Source organism: Lygodium microphyllum, chromosome 13 (genome assembly GCF_053477565.2).
Source record: "Lygodium microphyllum isolate KBCC chromosome 13, Lygodium_microphyllum_v1.1.10, whole genome shotgun sequence".
NCBI lineage: Eukaryota > Viridiplantae > Streptophyta > Polypodiopsida > Schizaeales > Lygodiaceae > Lygodium > Lygodium microphyllum.
Window position 1 is genome coordinate 154,141,238 of NC_141147.1, and position 23,629 is coordinate 154,164,866.

Consider the following 23,629-nt stretch of genomic DNA (forward strand, 5'->3'; position numbering starts at 1 on the left):
AGGGAGAGAAAGAGACAGTGGACAACGAAGATCTGCTGTATAAAGAATGCTGAATACAAAGATATACACGGGCGCAGTGCGTTGGACTGCGTGTCTCCACCTCGACGATGCGACCTGCTGTCCACCTTGAAGTCTGCTGCAGTCTGCACTGTCTGCTGTCTGAAATCTGTGAACAGACAGAGACTGTGCGTCACCGGTCTGTAATCTGCGTAAGAGAAGAAGTGTGTAGACTGCTGAAAGTGTCGACTATTAAATAGTTGAAATCTGCCATGAACTGGGGCGCCAGAAACAGGGCGCAGCCTGGAAACAAGTCGGCTGCATTAAATGCAGCCGACTGGGCTGTAGACAGTCGGACTGCCACGTGGCAGTCGGACTGCACAGTCCGACTGACTGTGCGGGCTATGATCTCTAACACACATTCCCTGCATTTTAAACTTGCATCTGAAGCTGCCTCAGCTTGTTAATATACTCCCGCATGGAAGAGGACTTGTTGATACTCATGGTCTGCATCTGCACTTCCAAAGAAACTTGCTTCATGACGGTCATCCGATTGTACATGTGATCCAACTCTAGCCATATCTCTTGGGCCACCGTCAAATGCTCAATATGAGAGAGAACAACTGTAGTAAATGAGAGAAAAAAAAACGAGCGAATGTGAGCATTGAGTTTATCTCAATGTGCTCAGCTGAGCCTTTGCCAACTCCATCTTATCATTGAAAGAGAGTCTGGACTCGTCTCGCAAAGAAGGATGGTGGATAGCCTTCGTAAACAAGCTTCACCAAATCATAGGACTCAGGAATGGCAAGCATCATAACCCGCCAGATGCGGTAGTTCTTTCCATTGAGCTTTTGATATGATGGAAGGGTAGGTAGGACGGGCACCTTCCAGTCCATAATCGCTTGAAACTTTGTCTCGGCCTCAAAAGACATCTTCACCTTTCAATGCTTGCACAAAACACAAAAAACAGCCCCCTCTAACTATGAAAAGACAGACGGCTAGGGCTATGGTTCGCTCATCCCAATCGTCCTTCACCCGCCGAAGGCTATGAAAATGTAAAATCTGCACTTGAAGGCCAAAAACTCAGCCTTTCTCTCTTGGAACAGCAATAAACAGCAGCAACTTCACCAACTTTGCTCCTTTCCCGCATGCCCACGCTCGCTTCAGCCTTGTTCCGATGCGCAGCCCTCCCGCTTGCCCTTGAATGCTGGAAACACAGCCTTGTGTTGCTCTGAAATCTCCTCTTCAGATGGGTTCTTCACTCACTCAGTCCGTCTTCACTGCTTTGATACCATGTCAGAGTGCAGCGATGTGGAAGCGTGGGACCAAGACTGAGAGAGTAGGGTGAATACACAGAGAGAGAGAGAGAGAGAGAGAGAGAGAGAGAGAGAGAGAGAAGAATCAATTATCTTCATGAAAAAAAAAGAGAGAGAGAGAACAAGGAGTTTTGCTGTATGAAGTATGCTGAATACAAAGGAATGCAGATATGCACACGGGTGCAGTCCGTATGTCTGCATATCTCAACCTCGACAATGTCTCCCTGCTGGATTCCTCAAAGTCTGCTGCAATCTGCCCGATCTTTGACCTGAATTCTGCAACTGCAAGTTTAAGGGAGTGTGCTGGTGTCAGGCTATTTATAGCCTGCTGAAATATGAAAAAAACTGTCAGGTCGGCTGCAGTACTGCAAACTGTCTGACTGGATTGCCATGTGGCAGTCCAACTGCATCTGCATATCTGGCTGCTGATGTGGCACTGCTGACGTGGCATTGACAGATGGTAAATCTGCTCCGCAGACCTAAAACACTCTCAAATGACTGTCTGGCTGGAAAAATACATATGTACACAGCCTAACTGAGGAAAATGCCTGTCCAGGGGATGACAATCGCTAACAAAAACAAGGAAAATTCAAGGATTTGAAGCACATGGAAATTTATGTGTGTTTCCTCGGAGTGAGACTGTAATCCGGATTAGCCGTTGGCAGCTATTGCAATTGTATATGCTTCCATATTACTGCGGTGATATACATGATTAGAAAATTATCTTACTAAGGCAAAAGTTCAAGGTTCATCCAAGGGAGTAACTGTAATTGCCTTTCCTGTGCTTGGCCCAAATATTGTCAACTCCACTTACACCATTCTTTTGGAGGAGGAAGCCATATACTTTATCCATATTCTGGAAATCAGCTTCCACATAAACGCCTAGTATGGGTTTAGGTGGTGGTTTTCCAAGGGCTTGGAGAGTATGCCCACCAAGAAGTACACAACAAGAATGAGTTCAAATCCCTGCTTAGAATGACACACATGCATGAAACACATGCAGACACATGCACTAGGGTTGTCTCCGTACGGTACGGTACGGTACATATCCATACGATTTAGCACGAAAAAATAGGCACTTTTTGGCCACTCTTCTTCAAGCCTACAAATTTTTTTTTTCTCTCCTTTCTTTTTTTATTATTCTTTCTTTATTATTTCTCCCCCAAGCCTCTCTCTCTCTCTGAAGCTTCTCACACCCTCTTTTTCTCTCAAGCCTCTTCTCTCTTTTTTTTTGTGAAGATAATTGAATTAAATTAGTAGTAAATATTTACATGAGACCATCATGTCAACATTCTCTCTGTATCTGTTACATTCTATTACATTAGACCATCAGGTCAGGATACTCAATCTCTCTCACACTGTCTCTGTAGAAATTTACAAGATGCGAGCAGGCTCTATGAACAACCTATTACATGACCAATTCTTATAAATCAGACAGAAAGAATAGCTAGAGTAGAGCGAACAATTGCAAGCTAGGGAGCAACAATGCCCGGAAGGACCAAGTCAGTTGACATCATAGAAGTGATTTGCCATAACACCAATCCATGCACACGGGCCACATGCCCATGGATGCTCGATGCCGAATCAAAAATAAAGGCATTGCGAGTACGCCATATGTGCCACATGGCTGTCCATCTAAGAAAATGGAATAGGTATGAACAATCTGAAGACAAAGATGGCATAGAAAACATATTTTCCATAATCTAGGAACGAATTGGTATGCGGTGTTGGGTCACTGAGAACCACACACGGGAAATGAAATTCCAGATTTGTCGCGCAACAGGGCAAGAGACAAAGAGGTGAAGCAATGTCTCATTGCATGTAGTATAAAAAACACAGCGCTCTGCAGAGATCTTTCGGGCACAGAGCACTTCTCTCGTTGGAAGATCCCCAATGAGCAGCCTCCACACGAACACTTTACCTTGATACGGAACCTTAGACTTCCAAAGTTGGATAAATCTGTCTTGCCACTTCTTTTTGCTATCCCTAAGATGCCAGAACTTATTAACCTTCCCCGTGACCCATCTTTTAGCTTCCACCATCTGATGATATATCTGATTTGCTAACCTTTTCTGAAAGTCATCATGAAGCACAAACTTCCAGTCACGCCATGGATGCAATGGATGTAACGCAGCCAAAGGAGAGAACCTCTGAAGACAATCATGCATTGACAACCAAATGTCCCTGTATCCAGGAGGCACTCTAAAGTATTGACGAATACGCCTAAAAGAATAAAGGCGGGGTTGCCCAGGAATAATCCCATCACAGACTGTCTTCAACCCTAACCTAGCCATCCGATTAACTTATCTCGCTGCAAATTTTTGTGTGGCCAATCCAACAACCTTGAAGAAGCCAATATTTCTCCTTGCAACGAATTTTTCTCCTTACGAATATTCGGAGGATGCTAGACAGCAAAACGAAGCATCTCCTGCCAGGAAGCAATTAAATGAGAAAGGAGAAAAGACTGGGAGACCTTTAAGGGCCTCGTAGAATTAAGCGTATGCCACTAGGAAGCATGAATAACCGTGTTTCCATGAGAGATGCCAGTCTTTTCTATGAAGAATTTGGCAATATGTGACCAAGGATGAAACTGAATACATAGACTCTGCAAAAGGGATAGCCTCAAAGCGGCCATATGCAAATTAACATCCGACAAAGCTGCACCCCCCATCCTTTTCGGAGTGGTGACATGCTGCCAGGAGATCCATACCTGCCCTAAACGATTGCCTTTCTTTTTCCACGGCATAAATATGATAGGTTGGACCAAATCCAAAAGGAACTTCTTAGTCCAAGGCAGCAATGGCAGAAGGAACGAAATCATACTGATCATAATGCATTGAGCCACTTTTAGCCTAACATAAAGAGGCCAACTCTGAGATTTCCAGTACATGAACCTGTCATGAATTCGGGATGCCATCCAATCCAACAAAGCACGGGGAGCAACCTCCACACCAATAGGATATCCTAGGTGTCTAGTTATATTGCCTCTCGGGATCACCATTCCATTCCATCCCAAGGCCTGCAGATCATTCTCCGTACAAGAGAGAAGGGTGGATTTCTGAGTATTAATGTGAAGACTCGATGCCAAAACAAAAAGGTTCCAGGCCACCATTGCCCGATTGACATTAATAGGATCTGCCTTGAGGAATATAAAAGAATCATCTGCCAAAGATTGGCCCACCAGTTGATCACCGCCAGGAAGAGATAACCCAACTATCTCACCTTAAGCTGTCAACTTATCCAATAATGAGAGCATCGGGTGAGTTACCAAAGCAAACAGTAAGGGGCTGAGTGGACAGCCTTGCCGAAGAGACCGAGATAAGGCGATTTCCTCCGTAATCTCTCCATTAAGAGCAATATGGGCCACATCACCTTGACTGATGGTATCAACTAGAGAAATCATACGGGGGCCAAAACCCATTGTAGACATTAATATGACCAACTAACATGATCAAATGCCTTATCAATATCCAGTTGGAGCATAACAACTTGTTGGCTAGAAGCTTTGGCATAATCGATTCCTAGCTAGACATTCAAAATGTTATGCATTATATTCCGACCTTTAATGAAACCGTATTGACGTGGATGAATGAGGTGCGGAAATACTTTTTGCAATATGTTGGCAATAATCTTGGAGAAGATTTTATATAATGATCCCATAACTGAAAATGGTCTCCATTGTTTCAAAGAGGTCGGAGAGGGAATTTTGGGCAACAACCTAATGACTGCAATCTTCCAATCTAAAGGTATCATACCCGAGTTCCACACCTGCTAACACAATTGAGTTAATGGGCCCTTAAGCAGTTGCACATTGGCTGAAAACAGCTCATTAGGAAGCCCATCCTAGCTTGGACTTTTCCTTCTAGGCAAGTGAGACAACACTTCTTCCACTTCCTCTTGAGAAATATTGACCTCCATTGAATTCACCCATTCTGGTTTGACTTGATTACTAACCAAGTCACAAATGTATATTCGAGCAGAGAGAACAACATCTAAAAGGATCTCTTGCGGATCTAACAAGGCCTTATAAAAGTCAACAGTCATCCGAATAATGGAGGCAGGATCAGTCACCATATCACCGTGCCCATCCTTTAAGCGCACAATATTTTCCCAGGCATATTTTTGATGCAAACGAGCAAAAAATTGATGAGTTTGACTGTTGTTATCATTTAAAGCTTCGGCTCTGGCTAGCAGTTTGTATTTTGCATACTCCTCTTTCTGAAAAGATTGGACCCAGCCTTTCAGCCATTCAATGCAAGTGAGCAAGTCATCATTGGAATCCCTAGTTTGACACAAAGCCAAGGAATGAGCTAATAAAGCTTGAGCATGTTGCAATTCAGCTCGAGACAAGAAAGCATGCTGAATACCATATTGTCGGGATAAGGCTTGCGTATTATCCCTAAAAACCGCCCATGCTTCCATCTCTCTAGATAGAACCTTCAAGCTAAAAGAAGCTATTAGGTGCTGAACATCTTCCAAAAACTGATTTTGCTGCAAAAAAGATTGATTAAACCAAAGAGGCAAATGGGCAAGGAGAGCCTTGAATGCATGAACATGTCTGTGGCTCATTTCCAGGACCAAAGGGTAATGATTTGATAGAACATGTTGTCTTTCCACCTGCATATCAATGACTGCAGGGAGAAAGGAGTCACTTTGGCAGATGTAGATACTATCCAGTCTGGCCCAAGTATTTGGATACTGAAAAGAGCGATAAGTATATCCGGCTTGTGATGGATACATCCAAGACCACATGTCCTTTTTCAAAGATGCCGCTGCAAGAGCATCCCAAGCCTGTCGCTTAGGACCATCCATAATTGAATGTGGAGAGGTCACCTGATCTGCCTAAATACAAGCATTAAAGTCACCCATAACAAAGCCTTGACGAGCCAAGGCAAGGCAGTGTAGGTCATCCCAAAGTTGACGACGATCCCTTGCATTAGAAGGAGCATACACGCCCTCAATCCATAGAACCTCCCCCTCATAACAGATTTCCAGGATCAGAAATTGACCGCGGGTATCTTGAGAAACCAATGCTGGTTGCAGGGAGGATTCGACAACCAATATAACTCCCGATTTATATGGAGCGTGACCACTAAAAAAGACCATATAATCCTTATACACATAAGAGGATCCAGCCAAAGAATGTTGTTTGTGCTCCACAGCACAAAAAACATCCCAATTTTCGGCAAGCACAACTTTCCACAACCGATACTGCTTGCTGCTTGAAGAAATACCTTTTACATTCCACAAAGCAAGTTTCATGATTAATTAGAAAATAAGAAAAACTACTGAACCATCGCTTTCCCTTTCCCTTTTACATCAATAGCCTTGGCAGCTTGGAATCTCTCCATTTTAGTACATATAACATCTACAAGATCTGCTCTTTGCAGACCCGCAATCGAAGCTCGAGAAGGAAACTGCAGTTGTTGGGAGCGGAAAACATCCCGAGGAGGCACAAGCCTTCCACGAGCATCGAATCGCAAGGTTGAATTAGAAGTCCTTCCATCTTCCACTGCTGGGGTACACAAAGATTGAGGTTTCATATAAAAACCCCTACCTTTGTGTTGGAAGGTCTGAGTGATTGGGGGCAACGAAGGATGGGCAGGACTCAATTGAGAATCTTGCCTAGCATTACGACAAACCACAGTGACCCAAGAATCCTCCCGAGGAGACAAATTCCGCCCTACCACAATTGAAGGACGCTCCCACCCTCGTGGGGGTCTTGCCTTCCTCACGACCTTGTTGGGGAAGGTGCTTTGGATCAGGTACTATTTGCTGAAACATGTGTTGAGGGTGGTGGTCTTGCATTTCCATATCTTGATCCATAGGGCCTTGCACTACCTCCATATTTTTGTCGCATTCCGAAACAAAATGGCTCAACTGGCAGCATCTGAAACAGTGTCCTGGAAAAGTACCCCATTTCAACTCATACACCGACGTTTGTAAGCCCAGAACTTCAAAATGACTTTTTGTCGGGCGAGGTTTGCCTATATCCCACAGCATACATGCCCTGTTCCTATTGCGGGAAGCCAGCTGAGGTTCCACCAAAACCTCACCAAGGGTTCTTAGTACCATAGGGAGGAGTCTCCGAAGATGCGCAGGAAAATCCACCACGTCTTCCCCAATTTGGGCAAGCCTGTCTCAGCATGTCCTGAAATTCAGCCATGGGCCTCCAAGGGACCACATGAACTAGCTGCTCATCCAGAAACAAAGGAATGCATTGCATAACAAGAGCCTGTACTTCTGCAAAACGAAATAGAACCTCAAAGAACCCCTTCGGGCCATCATAAATCTCTTCAACTAGGGGAACTTGCATACGCCTTGAAGCATCATTTGGGCATTGTTCAAAACTGATAAGCATAGATTGCAGCCAAGCACGAATTCTGGTGATCAAAGGAGTCCTTCCAGTAAAATAAAATATGGCTGCCCTCTCATGGAAAGCAGCTACCAGGTCGGTTCCCATGACTGCTACTACTTGATCCCCTTCCGTTAATGTGTTAGCTTTATCCTCATTACTGTGGACATAATCCGACATAAGATGATTGGTAGTGGCCAGCATGAACTGTAAAGACCCATTAGGTTGCGGACACGAAACATGAACCTCAGGCTGAGGCAAATTCGGGCCGAAGGCTGGTTCTTCAACTGACATCCTACGACGTTTGCCCATCTCTTCACTATCCAGCAACGGCCCGGGTTCATCTGCCAACGAATCACCATCTGAGTCAGCCAAGTCTTTGTCATTCCCTTGCCCGATCTGCTGATCAAGAAAGGCCATATCGATACCATTAGATTCCTGCAGGTTTGCTATCTCTCTCTCTCTCTCTCTCTCTCTCTGTGTACAGGGGCAGGTCTGCTTTCTTTATCGGTGCACAAGGGAGATTGCACGTGCAATAGAAGAATGTCCGGTCTGCAAGCTCTGCTCGTCAGAAATCTTCAGCCCAGGCACAGATCCGTTGTTTCTGTCTGAATATGGTGCTGCTGTTACCTGCCTGTATAAGGGCGCTCAGAGAGTGCGCTGAAGACTGCCCAGACAGCAGGTCTCTTGCTGCCTAGGTATGTGAGGGCTGTCCAAGGGGAGAGCTGTCCCTTCTCCCTATGCAGCGTCTGTGCCCCCAGAGCAAATCAGGGCGCCACACGAACCACAGGTCATAGAGCAGGAGTATTCACCAATGACAGAATACAGGCGTGCAGGGGCAGGGCTCGCTGAAGGCTGAAACGGACCCTATTACACGGACGTAGAGCAGGGCGCTGCCGGACGTCAGGTCACAGAGCCGGACTGTTTGCAGTGCAAGTCGACGAGAGATTGCAGGCGAGCTGAGGCAGGGCTTGAGCAGGGCTAAAGCAAGTTCACACGCCCGCTGGTCAGAGGAAGCACGAATACTGACAGGGGATCGCGTCCACCATTCCACCACCATTCCACCATCCTCTCCTCTCTCTCTCTCTCTAGCCTTTTCCTCTCTCTCAAGTCTGCACACACATGCACATGCATGCATGCACACATCCATGCACTCGCATGCAATTTGAAAGATGGAACCTAGAACAATCCTTATTTCTTTGGAGGGGGAACCCCTCCTTTGAGGTAGTGGTCCATTAGAAGGTCAGCTTGGGAGTACTCATCTTTTGGTGTTTGATATGATTGAGCAACGCCAGCAAACATTATTTTATTTCTGTTTTTTACAATTTGCAGATTCTTGTTTGTAGGAAGATAGATTGGCATTATGGCCAATCAGGGAACACAAAGCAGATATATAAGATTGATTTTGCTGTTCTTCATGTGGGATTTGAACTCTAAAACAAGTATGCTCCTTTTTTGTTGTTAATTTGCAGATTCTAATTTGTAGGTTGATAGATCGGCCTTTACGCCCAATTATTGCCAAGGGTTTCAATCATGAGACGCAAATTCTTTCTTGGGTAAGCTAATTGGCTTTGATGGTTTGGTGTAGTAAATTATTTTGGCACATGGGAATAATTAGCTCCATTCAATTGTTGAGATAAATTCGGATTTCTTCCACTTGTGATGGTAGGATATATTGGTCAACTGACAGCTTATCTGCAGTCTCACAGGAGCTTACAGTGGATCTTAATTTGACTTGTGGGGACAAAAGTCATACTAAGTATGCGGGCTCCAGATGCATATGCATGTTTGATGATTAATGAGTTTAAACAGTTTCAATTATGAGACACAAATTATTTTATTGGAAAGCTAATTGGCTTCCTTTGATTATTTGGCGCAGAAAATTATGTTCAACATGGTAGTATCTGGCTCTGTTTAATTATTTTAAAAAAATTTAATTTTCTTTCACTTGTCATGGTAGGATGTATTGCTTTGCTGACAGCCTATCTGCAGTCACAGGAGCTTCTAGTGGCTCTGAAATTTACCTGTGGACATAAAGGCATACTAAGTATTCAGGCTTCAGATGCATATCCACGTTTAATGATTAACTCTCTGGAAAGCTTGTTTATACACAGACTACAGTATTAGTTGAACTATATCTATTTCAGGTATTAGAGACCAGGTTGAAGAAACAAGAACACTGGACTTATCTTTAGTGCCTTCAAAATGACCAGAGTTGATAGACTTTTTCTAGGTTGCACATTTTCTTGAAAAATGGTTAAGTTCATGGTAAAGGAATATTCAATGTCATCTCAGCATTCAAGTTGCAACGGATCCTTGTGTGCAAGTTGGGTCTTATCCCTGTAAAGTGTTTGTTAAAGTCAATTGATGTAGAGAGACTTTTGAAAAGGAAAACTTTTATACGGAATTGAGTGTGCACAATTTTATGCATTATGCTCGTAATATTTTGATCTCCTAGAGGTCAGCAGATGAACAAAGTTCAGCAAATTCTTTGCATTTTGTCCACACTGTAAGTTTGGTTGCTTTTGCTTCTGCTTGTGCCAATGATTCTAGTTTGTAATATCTTGTGCAAGCTTGCACCTAGTGACTTAATGGAGTGTGACATATTGTTTTATGATGAGATCCTGTCATGATATCTGCCAGTAGAAAGTTTGATTTTTTTTTTTTTGTTTTGTAACTGTGAATAATGTACTTTTTCATATGAGGGTGTTCATGCTCAAGGTTCCAACATTACAGCTTTTGGATTCTTTGTAGGTCTTCAGTTATGATTGTGTGCATCCTCCAGAGCCCTTAGCTATTACAGCAGCTGGTGCAGCCTTGTAAGTTGCTAGGATGGTCATATGGTTCTTGTGAGAAGATATGTGCAGATTGAGGATGAAGAATTGATAATTTTCCTTCTATCTTGTTTTCTTCAATGTTTACAAAAGCTTAAATGCCTCTTCCTTTTGTACCATGGCAGCTCTGAAATGATACAGTCCTTCTGAAACCTTACTTCCAGCGGGTTATGTTGTTTTTCTGTTTGTTTGGTGTGATTAATCCACAAGCATGTTCAAGACTTAGGTTTGAAGAAACACATGAATCACATGTGTAGGAGGAAGTGTAATGAGCCAAAAGCTAGATGAATGATCGTGAATAATGCTTGGGGCATTTAGCAACTAATCAAGGAGCATCAGAGCTCATCGAAACTGTTGAATCATAGATTGAGAAAATGAGTACACAAGAAATGGAAAGTCCGACAAGCAGTGGTGCATACAGAGTAGGTTAATGACTTCTAGATATGGATGGAATTAATTATGTATCCTTCAACAATACAGATCCTTCAATTTATGTTAAACACACACCAAGCTGCAATGTTTCTTGGAAAGGTACGTATGAGAGAAAATGTGGTTCTCCCAAGCTGTTATGTGTAGCTAACTCATGCAACAAATGGGGAGGGTGGAAAAGCCACTTGATGGTCTAGTCTGCCAAGTCATAGGACCTCTCCTCCTTGGAGAAAGAACAATTAGGGTGCCAAATATGCAGGATGCTCCCTCATCTTCTTAGAGTCTTTGTTGAGCTTCTCCCATTTTGCCCTTCAACAAGTGCCAGTCAAAACATATGGCCGGAAGTTGTGGCATTAGATGTGTCCTTTGCTGCTCCACCAGGTATTTGCATCACATGCCTGACAACTATGCTATACTTGGTTCTGATGTCTAACTCAATCTTCTTCTAAGTTTGCAAGAAATCCAATGTGAGGATTAAGGTCATTGAGTGTGTGCTGATTGACTGTGATAACCAAATTCTCTAGGAGTTCAGCATAATGTAGAGTTATACTTCTTACAAGAGAGGATCATTTTGTTGCACCAGTGACTACCCTGTTTTTTTCACCTGGACTCAATTGTCAAATCTCTTATGCTCGGATGAAAAGTTTCTGAACACCAGTGTGCTGGCATGCTGAGAGTTGTGACTCTGTACACTGGTAGAAATGGGCCATCTGTGCCAAGGGCCACTCAATCACATCCACCAGAGCTCTCCATTGTGGAGGGGCTCGAAAGATAATGCTCAAGTGTGGGACCTCGGCACCAGCCCACCAGTTAATGTCCATCATGCAATGTGGCTACTACTATGCAAACAGTGCTAGTCCTCCCATCCACCGGGAGATGTGGTCCGCCACCTATCTCTTCACCTCCTCCTCTATCTGTGTTGTTGTCCAATCCCCTGAGTGAGAGGACTGAAGGAAAAAGGCGTAGTTTGGTACATCCGATGGTGCTAGTAGATGGACCTTTCCTTTTTTGCACAGCAAGGCCAACAAAGTTCCTTGCATTTTAAGGTTCAAAACTATCCCATAATCCCTAAAGGGACTCTAATAAGACCTTACACCTGCAATCCTTGTAGTTCTATTTGTATAATCGTTTTAATCCTCATCCCTCGATAAGCTGAACATTGGAACAGAAAGAGGTCCTATAGGCAATCAATAACATAGAGATACAGGAAAAGAGAGGAAGAGAGAACAACATTGATCACCTTGTCCTGTAGGCAATCAATAACGTAGAGATACAGGAAAAGAGAGGAGGAAAGAACAACGTTGATCACCTTTACATTATACTTGATGGTTATATACACGTAGCGAGTGCAACAGTCTTGTAAGATTTTGTTATCAAGTTTATTTGTCAATGGGTCAAAAATTTTGATTCTAGTATATCCATCTTGGTGTGGCTGTTGGCACAACTTTGAACCATATAGATCAAGATTATGTGCGTTGCCTCTAGCTTGCAAATGTATAACAAAGAAAAAGTTGTGCATAAAGTTGCATTGGAATTTAAACAATTTTAACTTTTTAAGATATCATGTGCTTTATTTTCTTTAATTATGGAAAATTATATGTCCCAAGATGACTTGTATTAGCAAATAGAAATGAGAGATACAAAGGCATCCATAAATAGGTGATCATAGAAGGTCATTTAATGAGGACCCGAAAGAGTAGGTAAGCCAAGCATCATGATCACAACTGATTGCCTAACTAACTCAAGGTGCCTATCAAATTAAGCTCTAAACCTAGGTACTTTAATGCCATCGAGTCTTTGGTGGGCCCCTACATAGATATGCAAGGAATGCTGTCAAAGTGACCAAAACCCAAACTTCAACCTTGTCAATGTTCCTCAAACTCTAGTGACATTGAAACCAGCCTTCCTCTTTGGATAGGGTCGTAAAACTTGATCAAGCACTTAATTACAGCAATCAATAACTAAGTATAAACTGAAATGCACATGTTACCTTAACAATCTTGCACAATAGACACCTAGTTGGACCCAAAACTGTTGCCTCTTTTGGTTTTTTTAACTTTAATCGTTGATGGATTGAGTAAAGTTGAGATTCTACAATCTCCTTTGTTGATCCAAAAGCCTCTTGCTGTATAAACAATCAACAAGTGATTTGGCTCAATTGCCCCTTGATATTGCCTGAAGACTTGTACAAGTGGAACCACCAATTGGTCAAATGTTGCCTCAATTCACAATGGATGACTTGGTATCTGAAAGCCTTGCCGATTCCATGAAATTTAGGTGCTGATTTTAGTGTACGATGCCTTCTCTTGTTGGCACGGTCCCAAGGTGGTTGCTAAACCCTAATTTTCGCAAAAATTTAGGGTTTACAGCAATAGAGATCCCTTTGCTGTTCACGGACTTTGGTTGAGATCTCAAAATGGCCGAGAAATGCTAAGATCTTATGAGAATGGGTTGGAGAAGGTGAGAGAAAGCCAAGATGAGAGAGAAATTTGATTTTCTTCGCGAGAAAACCCTAAAATCTAATTACTGCCTGGTCCAGCCTGCATTTCATGTAGATACCTACTGACAAGCACCTCCAAAATGTTATCATTTGATCGGCAATGCTGTTGCTAATCCTTAGAAGTTGTCTCCCTGCTGTCCCTTGCTTGTTGTGGCTCCCAGATGGTTGTCTTCTGTAGCAAATTGTTGTCCTTTGATGAGAAAATGGACATCAGCTTCCTCCCTCTCTCCCTCTCTCTCTCTCTCTCCCCCTAGGTTGCAAACTAATTGAATGGTTGAGGTTGAACCCCCAAAAACGTTTTCTCGGTTTGCATGGGTATTTTTGCCAAGTGGTAGCCTTCTAAACTAAAATTTCAGCATTATCCAGTCATTTAATTAATATTAAAAAAATGAATGATCTTGAAAATTAATTTCAGCTCTTTTGATCCTGCCCAAAATTAAATGTGCCCATCCATAATTAAATTGGCTAGGCTTTGCAACCTGAAGTGGTCCCCAACCTTTGTTGACCCTTAGATTGCCATTAACTAATCAATTAATACTAGTTCCTACTGTCACCATGGACATTTATTGGCCAAAACAATTGTCCTAGGGTCAAAATTAACACCTATAACTGACCCCTCAACTGGCATAACTTATTACAACTTTTGCCTTTTACACTCATTGCACCCTCGAGGTTCTTGGCTTATTACCATGAAAAAATTTCCATGTGCATAACATGTGCCAAACAACCTTGCACATTTGGTTAATGACGTAATCAAATGTTATCAGTAAGATTAAAGCATCTCTAAATTTCTTGCCCCCTTGACAAACGTCCCCATTGAAATCCTTGCAATCATCCTCGATTGCTTTGCAATGTGCCAAAGGGAAAGCTATTCCATTGAATTTCCATAAGGCATCACAATCACAACATGGGCCATTGTTGTCCAACCATGCCACATGCCCCAAACCTTGTTGAAAATTTCTAGCCGATATATACATAACTTAAAACTGAAAATAAGTCGAGAACTGTTGCTAGAAATCCATTGGATGCAGTCATAACTTATGTTTCTCAATTGTTCTAACTTCACAACTATAGCAAAGCACATTCTCAGCATAAACCATGGGTCAATGGCATTTACTAACATACTGCTGTCCATGAAACAAGCTGAAAACCATTGAAAGTTAAGCATAATTTGATCATAAACTGATCATTTGTTGATCTGAGAACTGATCACAAATTGCTGCAAATGTGACCCCAAATTGATCACAAACTATTGCAAAAACTGATCGGCAATTGATGCAAAAGTTGATGCAAAACCGATTCCAAAAGCGACTATAAATGGTTCTCAAACTAATAAAAAACTGAGCTGAAACTGATTAGAATTTGATTTCAAAATTGAGGTAAAAGCTCATGCCCAATTGATCATGAATTGATCCCAAGCTGATGCAGAAGTATAGTCTCAGAGCCGTGGTAACAACCATACTCATCTGTATACATCTCACAGTGACTAGTACATTGAGTAGTGATCTCATGATAGACATACTGGCAACACAATACCTTGGACACATGCTTAATACATCTTAGATCCACTACATACAAGAGCTGTCCACAACTGGAGGAGTGGAAGTGCTACTTTCCCCTTGAGCATTAGGCAATAATTTGGACCCTTGCTCTATTGAACCTGATTGAGTTGAAGTCAGGTCTAACTGAAAGGCATCTAGGTGAAGTTGCAACAAGTGAGGATGGTTTGCTAAGTCATCCTTTTCCATCCACTTTGCATCTATTGGTGAAACAATGCTAAAGTTTCACCAAGAAGCATATGGAAACTTTACCTCTTACTTGCCTCAAAACCTCCTCTAGGTTGAAGGTCTTTCTTCCTCTTAAGCATTGCCATGCTTTGTACTTTCATATTGCTGCAATTCCAACTTAACCAATATGATCTAGTTGAGAAGCCACTCATGTGCATGTGACATTATAGGAGATCCAAATGTATTAGGAAGCAATCTTTTTGTATAGTTTGGACCATTAAAATGTGACTATCCATGGGAATTTGCATACTATTGTAAGCTATACCAAGATACATTTTCCCGTACATTGCACGCATTACAATTGCATTTTTTTTCTCATGACCGGCACTATACGAAGCATTTGCATGACCAACATTAATACCATGAATCCCAAACACAATGAGCTGCATATATGCATTGCCAAACTTGCCACTTTGTGCCCCAGCATCATGCCAATATTGCTATATGTAGGGTTATGCATTCTACTAGCCGTACCCGGATAACATTGGGCCTTGCACGCCACACATTGGTTGCCGGATATAATAAGCCTTGACCTACCATAGCATGGAAACTAGTGTCACCACCAAAGTAACCTACTTGCCCCATAATTGCATGCATGCCCTATTTTCTAAAAAAACATTGGATTGGCACTTTCAAGTTGGCCTTGCATTTGCATCAATTGCCCCATTGGCATCATTTGCTTATGTCCACCACCCACATTTGGAACATCATGTTGCTGTATTGGCTCTTCCTTCGGTGCATCTTGCCGTCTCGAAGCTCTTGAAGACAATTTGCTCTTCTTGCCTTTGTTGCCCTCTTTTAAGGGGTACCAAAAGTGCATGAATTGAGGATCATTTGCCAATTGCATAAACATTTCAGCTATTGTCCTTAGCTAATCTTTAAAGTGGTCCTCAAATTCCTCTTCTCTTGTTGATCATCAGCTTCCAAAGGCCTAGAAGGATCCACACTTTGTCTAAACGAATATTATCAGCTTGCTGTCCATGTTGCGTGCCTTGTCCAAGATCAGGCCTTGCATTTTCGCCTTCATTATGTGCATTTTCAGAATGAGATGCATCATCACTATTTGATCCTATCTCACTGTATGAAGACATATTGCTGTAATTTCTTAGCTGAGAGCAAAAATCAGCACTAGCACAAAGCTTTGGCTTACAATTAGGTGTCACGGGTCCACCAAATCAAGGGATTGAGTGGTATCCCGGCCATGGAACGAGTCTTCCTCTTCGGATAGGGTGGTAAAACTTGATTAAGCACTTAATTACAACAATTAATAACTAAGTATAAAGTGAAATTCACACATTACCTTAACAATCTTGGACAATAGACACTTGATTGGGGCCCCAAAATAGGTGCCCCTTTCCGTTTTTCTTTAACTTTAATTGCTAATGGATTGAGTGCAAGTTGAGATTTCTCAATCTCCTTTGCTGATCCAAAAGCCTCTTGCTTTACAAACAATCAGCAAGTAATTTGGGTCAATTGTCCCTTGATGTTCACCCAAGACTTGCACAAATGGAACCACCAATTGGCGGAATGTTACCCCAATTCACAATGGATGGCATGGTATCTGAAATCCTTGTCAATTCCATGAAGTTTAGGTGCTGATTTCAGTGTACGATGCCTTATCTTGTTGGCATGGGTCCCAAGGTGGTTGGAAAATCCTAATTTTTGCAAAAATTTGGGGTTTACATCAGAGATCCCTTTGCTATTTACAAAATTTGGCTGAGATCTCCTTAAAATAGTTGAGAAATGCTGAGATCTCTTGAGAATGGGCTGGAGAAGGTGAGAGAGCCAAGATGAGAGAGAAATCTAATTTTCTTTGCGAGAAAACCCTACCATTTGCTTGTTGCTTGCTCTAGTTTGCATCTAATGCAGTCACCTATTGCTAAGCAGCCCCAAAATGTTGTCACCTAATCAGCAATGCTGTTCCTAGTCCCTAGAAAGTGTCTCCCTATTGTCCCTTGCTTTTGTTGAGGCCCTAATTGACAGTCTTCTGCAGCAAATTGTTGTCTTTTGATAAGAAAATGGACCAACAGCTCCCTCTTTGTCTCTCGCATGCTGGGAACTGACTAAATGGTTGAGACCCGGCCCCCAAAAACGTTTTCTTGGTTTGCATGGGCATTTTCGGTAAGTGGCAGTCTTCTAAACCAAATTTTCAGCATTATTGAGTCATTTAATTAATTTTTAGAATTAAATGATCCTAAAAACTAATTTCAGCTCTTTTGACCGGCCTAAAATTAAGTGTGCCCATCCATAATTAAATTGGCTAGGCCATTTGCAACCTGGAGGTGGTCCCCAACCTTTGTTGATCCTTAGACTGGCATCAATTAATTGATTAATGCTAGTCCCTAGTGTCATCACTGACATTATTGGCCAACCAACTGTCCTAGGGTCAAAATTGACATGTATAACTAACCCCCAAAGCCTAGCTAGCATAACGTATCACAACTTTTACCTTTGATACCCACTGCACCCTCAAGATCCTTGGCTTGTTACCATAAAAATAACTACCATGTGCATCACATGTGCTAAAGAACCTTGCACATTTGATTAATAACTTTATCAAATGTTATCGACAAGATTAAAGCATCTCAAAATTTTATGTCCCTATGACAAATGCACAAGTAGAGATGTTAAGGGACTCTCCTAAGATGTCAAATGTCTCTTCTGGCCATGATTGCCTCCTTTAAGTGGTGAGATATGTAACACCAACAAATGGAAATTGAGAGCACACCATCAAATAAGAAAAAATGCTGATAAATCTTCAGCCACCAGTGGGTATAAGTGCCTCTTTGCCTCTCTATTTGGAGATACCTTTAGGGTCCTTATGTCTAGTGAGTAATTGGATTTGTAGAGAAAAGATGGAAAGTGCACGAACACGACGAACTCAAGAACTCACAAAAGAACCCAATCGAAGAAGAAGTGAAGGTATGATGCTAGAAACTCAACGAACAAACTGAGTATTCATGATGCCACAAATGCTCAAGAAGTGGAGGACTGTCCAATAGTCACTGTCTCTTATGGGAGCATAGTTGCACGGAAGCGCATTTCTAAGGTAAGAAATGTACAAAATGGGTAAGAAACGTTTCTTACCTTTTTGAGGCATTTCTTATATATTTTAAAAAAATTCAGTGGTTGGAAAGTCACCTTTTTGCCCACAAAAGTATACCCTATCATGAAAGCCCCTTTTTCCCTTGTGAGAGCTCTTGGAAGTGGCATTTTTCCCCTTGCAATCATGCCTTCTATCTAAAACCTTGGGATTCATGAATTGTGATAGGCTAAAGCCCTTCCAGATAGTCCGTGAACAATTTGCACTTATGAGGAGCTTATGATGCCTCTTCGAGCTATAAGAAACAACTCATACTCGTAATGCAATTGGCAGAAGTGTTGTTGTAGCTATTGATGAGGATCTACTTGAGAGCTCCAACTCTAGCAACGAGAGTGACGAGGAGGAGGATGAGGAGATTGAGGATAGTGAGGAGGACATTCAAGATGAGTCATGACTCATGATACATTCTCTAGGACTTAGGATTGGCTTTTAGTAGTTTCCATAATCCATTTTTGTATTGAATATTTGACAAGGTTCATGAGGCTTTGGCTTTGACACTTTGTTATTTCTTTGATTTTATTCATGTTTGCTACTTAATCCTTGCTTAAAAATGGTGTTTAATGTTTTCTTTTAAATATTATGCTGACAATCATTGATAAGGATGTTAATAGTTATAAACGGAAATGTGACTTACAAATGGTCAATCTAATTTCTTGAAGGTTTGATATTGTTTTCATTCTTTTAGTGTACAATTTGATCATTGGTCATATAGATAATGGATAGGTAGGATTATTTCTTTAAGTATTCATGTATATGTATTCTATCACTCATACTTTTTACTATGTAGGCAAGAAACTTTTTTTAGACATTTCCTAAAAATTAATACTATAGGAAACTTGTTTGAAGTTCATTTCCTACCTTCCTGTTTCTGAAACTCTTGGCTACTATGTGTGGGAGCAAGCTGAGAGAGTCGACCTTTGGAATGGATTCCAAGTGAAGCAAACCACTAAGCTTGATGCTGGATAGTGAGGACAACATTGCATGGTCTGAAATGCAGCTGCAGGAGCCAAAAACACAGCAGTCTTTCAGGTTTCAGGTCATGAACAGCCTCTTAATGCTCACAGACATGCAGCTAGCAATGGTGACAGGCAGCAGTGAAGATGGCTGTATGAACCGAAATGCAGTGGCTGGATAGAGTCGGAGATGGCAGGCAGCAGGCTGGTGTAAGAGCACAGCTATCAAGGATGGGAACAGCAGTTAGAATGCTCGTGATGACGGGGAGGTGCAAACTAAAACCAGTCCACCTTCTCAGCAAGGGTGGCAGCGCAGCGCAGGCGGATGGCATGACAGGTGGGTGCAGGTGGCAGAGAGCAGCGCTGCTGCTACAGATAGTACAGGCGGAGGCAGCAAGAGGTGGTGTCAGCTATGGTAGGCGGCATTGCTAGGCAGCAAGTGGTGCAGGCAGCTGACAGCTGGTGTCTGGCGGGCAGAGCTGGCAGGGACAAGCGGCGCTGCTAGGCAGCATGCAGGCAGTCTGGAGGTGGCTGGCAATAAGGGTGCTGCTGGCTGAGGGCAGTGGAGATGGCGGGAGCAGCAGAAGCTCAGAGCTCCTCTTCTCTTCCTTGCACAAATGGAAGTCAGTTGCAGTAGGATCTTGGGCGGAGTGGCATTGGCTGACGGAACCCATGTGCAGAAGCTGCTCTGATACCAAATGTGAGAAATGGCACCAGCTATGGAGGAGAGAGAGACGAGAGACTGATAGTGTGAGCTGAAGCAAGAGAGTAGTGTGTACTTGCTAAACTGAAAGATCGACTGAAAGTACAACTCCGGTTCAGGTCAAGGGTTGACCTAACCAGCCTTCCACCAACTAACTAGAGTTAGGTTTATTTACTCTAGAGCCTAGTGTCACTACTTTAAGCTTCTACGACACTAGGTGTACACACCCTACATTGATGCTTTAATAAGTGTCCCCACCACACAAAATACATTGGGTGCTGCTTAGAATTGTCTTAATTCTAACATGCTTCAGGAGAAGAGGCTGACCAACAGTCCATTGTTTCCTATGGAAGTGGAAGAGGGAGATGTCTTAGAGGATCCCCAGTGCAGAAAGGCACTAATCTTGATGCTGAAATCTGATGTAGACTACTATGGCAGCAGCTTAGACAAGGAGGACTGGCCCACATAGTAGTTCTTGAGAGGATAGAGGATGACATAGGGCTGATGCTAGCAAGTTGCAACCTGGTGGCCTCTTCTAGATGTAGAAGGAGCAGCTAGTGATCCAGACACAGCAGGGGACAGGCGCTAAAAATGCAAATGCAGCATGAAAAGCAGGCTGAGATGCACGTGATTGCTCTTGGATGATGCTGGATTGACAAGAGAGAATCTTGGCAGTAGGATTTAGGGCAGTAGAGTGATGACGGAGAGTTGGCCATGAAGTGAGAGAGAGGGTTGAAGTTGCCCATGAAAAATGAATTGCTTTTATTTAACTTTGAAAGGGAGTTGCCTTACTGAATATCCCTACTTTTGTAGTACTTGATTTAACTCTTTTTGGGAGTGTTTTAAGAGTCAGAGAAATGCCAAAAGATATGATTATTGAGGGTTGACGTATAGAATGCATGAAGGGGATGTCCAGTGCATTAGCACCCAGAAGTGAAGGGGCACTCACTTGCAGGGTAGAGGGGAGGTGCATGTGGCATTTTTTGCAATGGAGCATAGTGTGCATGCGGTATTTTGGGCAATGGAGCATCAGGATGCAAAGCAATAATCACCTAAAGATAGGTAGAGAAAGCTACAGAAGGGCTGCGGTCTACAAAGAAGGATTCAAGCCAACTGAAGGGGAAGAGGAGTCTAGTGGAAGAACCTAAATCTAGAGCATTAGGGGGGATAGAATAGGACTTAGACAAGAAGATGCTGAAGTAGGATCCAAGCCTAGATTGGTAAAGGCATGAGAAAGGGTGCCTATTAGAGCTTGATGAGGGGAGGATATACGGGAGTTGAGAATGAAAAGCACCAAAATGATGCTTACATAAACTACAGGGTAAACTTTGAGAAGTTATAGTCATGCTTGTTGGAGTTCTTTTACTTCTAGAGCCTCCTCTATTGGTGGTACATATTGGTATTGGGCGGGTCTCCAGAGTAAGAACCATTTCCAACATAATTGAAGGAACAAAAGAGGGGATTTTGGCTCATATATTTCAAAAGATGAAATCAACTTGCCCGCAGTGATGAAAGCATTGGAATGGCAGCTGTCCCAAAAGTGGTTTGTCCCCATTTGAGAGGTGGCCATCCTCACCAGCTGGTTGCTATGGCTCACATGCTCCTCTCTAGTGTGCCTTTGGGTAAGCTGATGGTAGCGAATGGTGAATTATATGAAGGAATATGTGGAGGAGTGGACTTGAGCCACCTTCTTTGCATGCATTCAAGCAGATCTCCAGAGTAAGAACCATTTCCAACATAATTGAAGGAACAAAAGAGGGGCTTTTGGCTCATATATTTCAAAAGATGAAATCAACTTGCCCGCAGTGATGAAAGCATTGGAATGGCAGCTGTCCCAAAAGTGGTTTGTCCCCATTTGAGAGGTGGCCATCCTCACCAGCTGGTTGCTATGGCTCACATGCTCCTCTCTAGTGTGCCTTTGGGTAAGCTGATGGTAGTGAATGGTGAATTATATGAAGGAATATGCGGAGGAGTGGACTTGAGCCACCTTCTTTGCATGCATCCAAGCAGGCTCCTAAGATGAAGGTGATTGACACATCATAGGCAAATTTGTGTGGTTCATGCAAACCTATTGCTGACAATAGCTCATGATACTATTTAGAAGAGCATTGGCTTTGATACCATGCGGGGATGCATTAGATTTTGTAAAGAAAACTTAAGAGTATATGAACATGATTGAGGCGATGAACTGAGACAAGAATGCAAATGACGAAGAGGAGAATTAATGAATTCTGGAAACTCAATGAGCAAATTGAGTGCAAGGTGCATACAATGGATGCTGAAGGAGGGGAGGGCTATCCAGCAGCTACTTTCTCTTGGTGGGAGTATGTGGAGAGTGTCGTCCTCTGAAATGGAAGTTAAGTGCAGCAAATACCAAGATGGACACTGGATGATGAGGAGAAGGTTGCCTGCTCTGAAATGCAGCAACAGAAGCTGAAAATGCAGCAGTCCTTCAGGTAATGAGTGATTAGTCTAGCACAGCTAGCCATGCAGCCAACAGTAATGACCAGCAGCAGTGAGGATTGCTGAATGAACTAGCAGCTGCATGGAGTTGTGGATGGCAAGTAGCGGGCTGTTATGAAAGTGCAGCTCTCAAGGATTATGGCAACAGCTAGAATGGTGGCTATGACATGGAGAGTGCAAATACCAGCTGAGTGGTAGCAATGGATGCAGGGCAGTAACCGACGAGTATAGAAAGTAACAATAATGGTGATGGATGTTTGGATGGCTGGCACTGAAGAGGAAAAATGAGGTACAAATAAATTAAAATTTTTTGGGACCAGAACAATGCCAGAAAAATATGGCAAAATTCATGGCAAAATTTAGGTGGCTTAATGGTATCAAGTAGTTATGTTTGGAGTCCAGATCATAATTGCTTGTAGAGAAATGCAAGAGGCTGCAATAATGTTTGAAGGGTAGAATATGAGGTGCAAAGGCACAAAAAGTGGAAGATGGATTACACCTTAACAATGCACACAGCTTGAAAGAGATTTAGAGAGAATCATGGCGGAATATTCTTCAATTCTACATGGCCCAGCAGTAAGTTGGTCTACAAAGGAGTGGATTGGAGATCCAACGAGATAATTGCCTAGCCATGCAGTTTTGTTTGCTGGTCACTTTCCCATATTGCTGCAAATTTGCCTTGCACCTTTGCCCTGCTCTCCTGGTTGATGGGATGTATGGTTACCTGGAAAGAATAAACAGGCCACATAAAAATTACTCCAATTGGAAGGCTTTAATATACACCTGTATGGATAAATGGAATTGCATGGACATAATTATAATATACCCCAGGCACATAATGAAAACAATTCCCTCAAAGTTGTTTCTCAGTGCTACTGAAACAGATTGCTTTTGTTTTGCTCAATGTTTTCATTAGTTTGCTGTTCCATCATCATTGATATATTTTACATTTTATTTTGTAGAGCCCTCTCTGATATACCAACATCAAAGATGATAGGTGCAGTGCGTGTAGGTATGGTTGACGGGAAGTTTATTGTGAACCCAACCGTACAAGAAATGGAGTTGTCAAGATTGGATATGATAGTGGCTGGTTCTGTGGATGCTGTAACAATGATTGAAGTGAGCAGATATATCCCATAGCTTTTATGAAAAATATCCCACAGTTTTGGTTATGGGTTGTTTTTCAGTT

At 42.5% G+C, this 23,629-nt stretch overlaps 1 protein-coding gene across 2 annotated transcripts in view; it reads left to right on the top strand.

Moving 5' to 3' along the window:
• LOC148027379 (putative polyribonucleotide nucleotidyltransferase 1, chloroplastic) overlaps positions 1 to 23,629 on the top strand; it is an 89,953-nt gene that overhangs the window by 13,766 nt on the left and 52,558 nt on the right. Inside the window, exons 5-7 of one of the 2 annotated variants that reach the window (XM_087691954.1) lie at positions 9,141 to 9,224; positions 10,423 to 10,487; positions 23,403 to 23,559. In XM_087691954.1, the coding sequence (XP_087548080.1) occupies positions 9,141 to 9,224; positions 10,423 to 10,487; positions 23,403 to 23,559 (306 nt within the window). The remainder of the gene's footprint in view (positions 1 to 9,140; positions 9,225 to 10,422; positions 10,488 to 23,402; positions 23,560 to 23,629) is intronic. The other variant, XM_087691955.1, reaches the window with a different exon arrangement.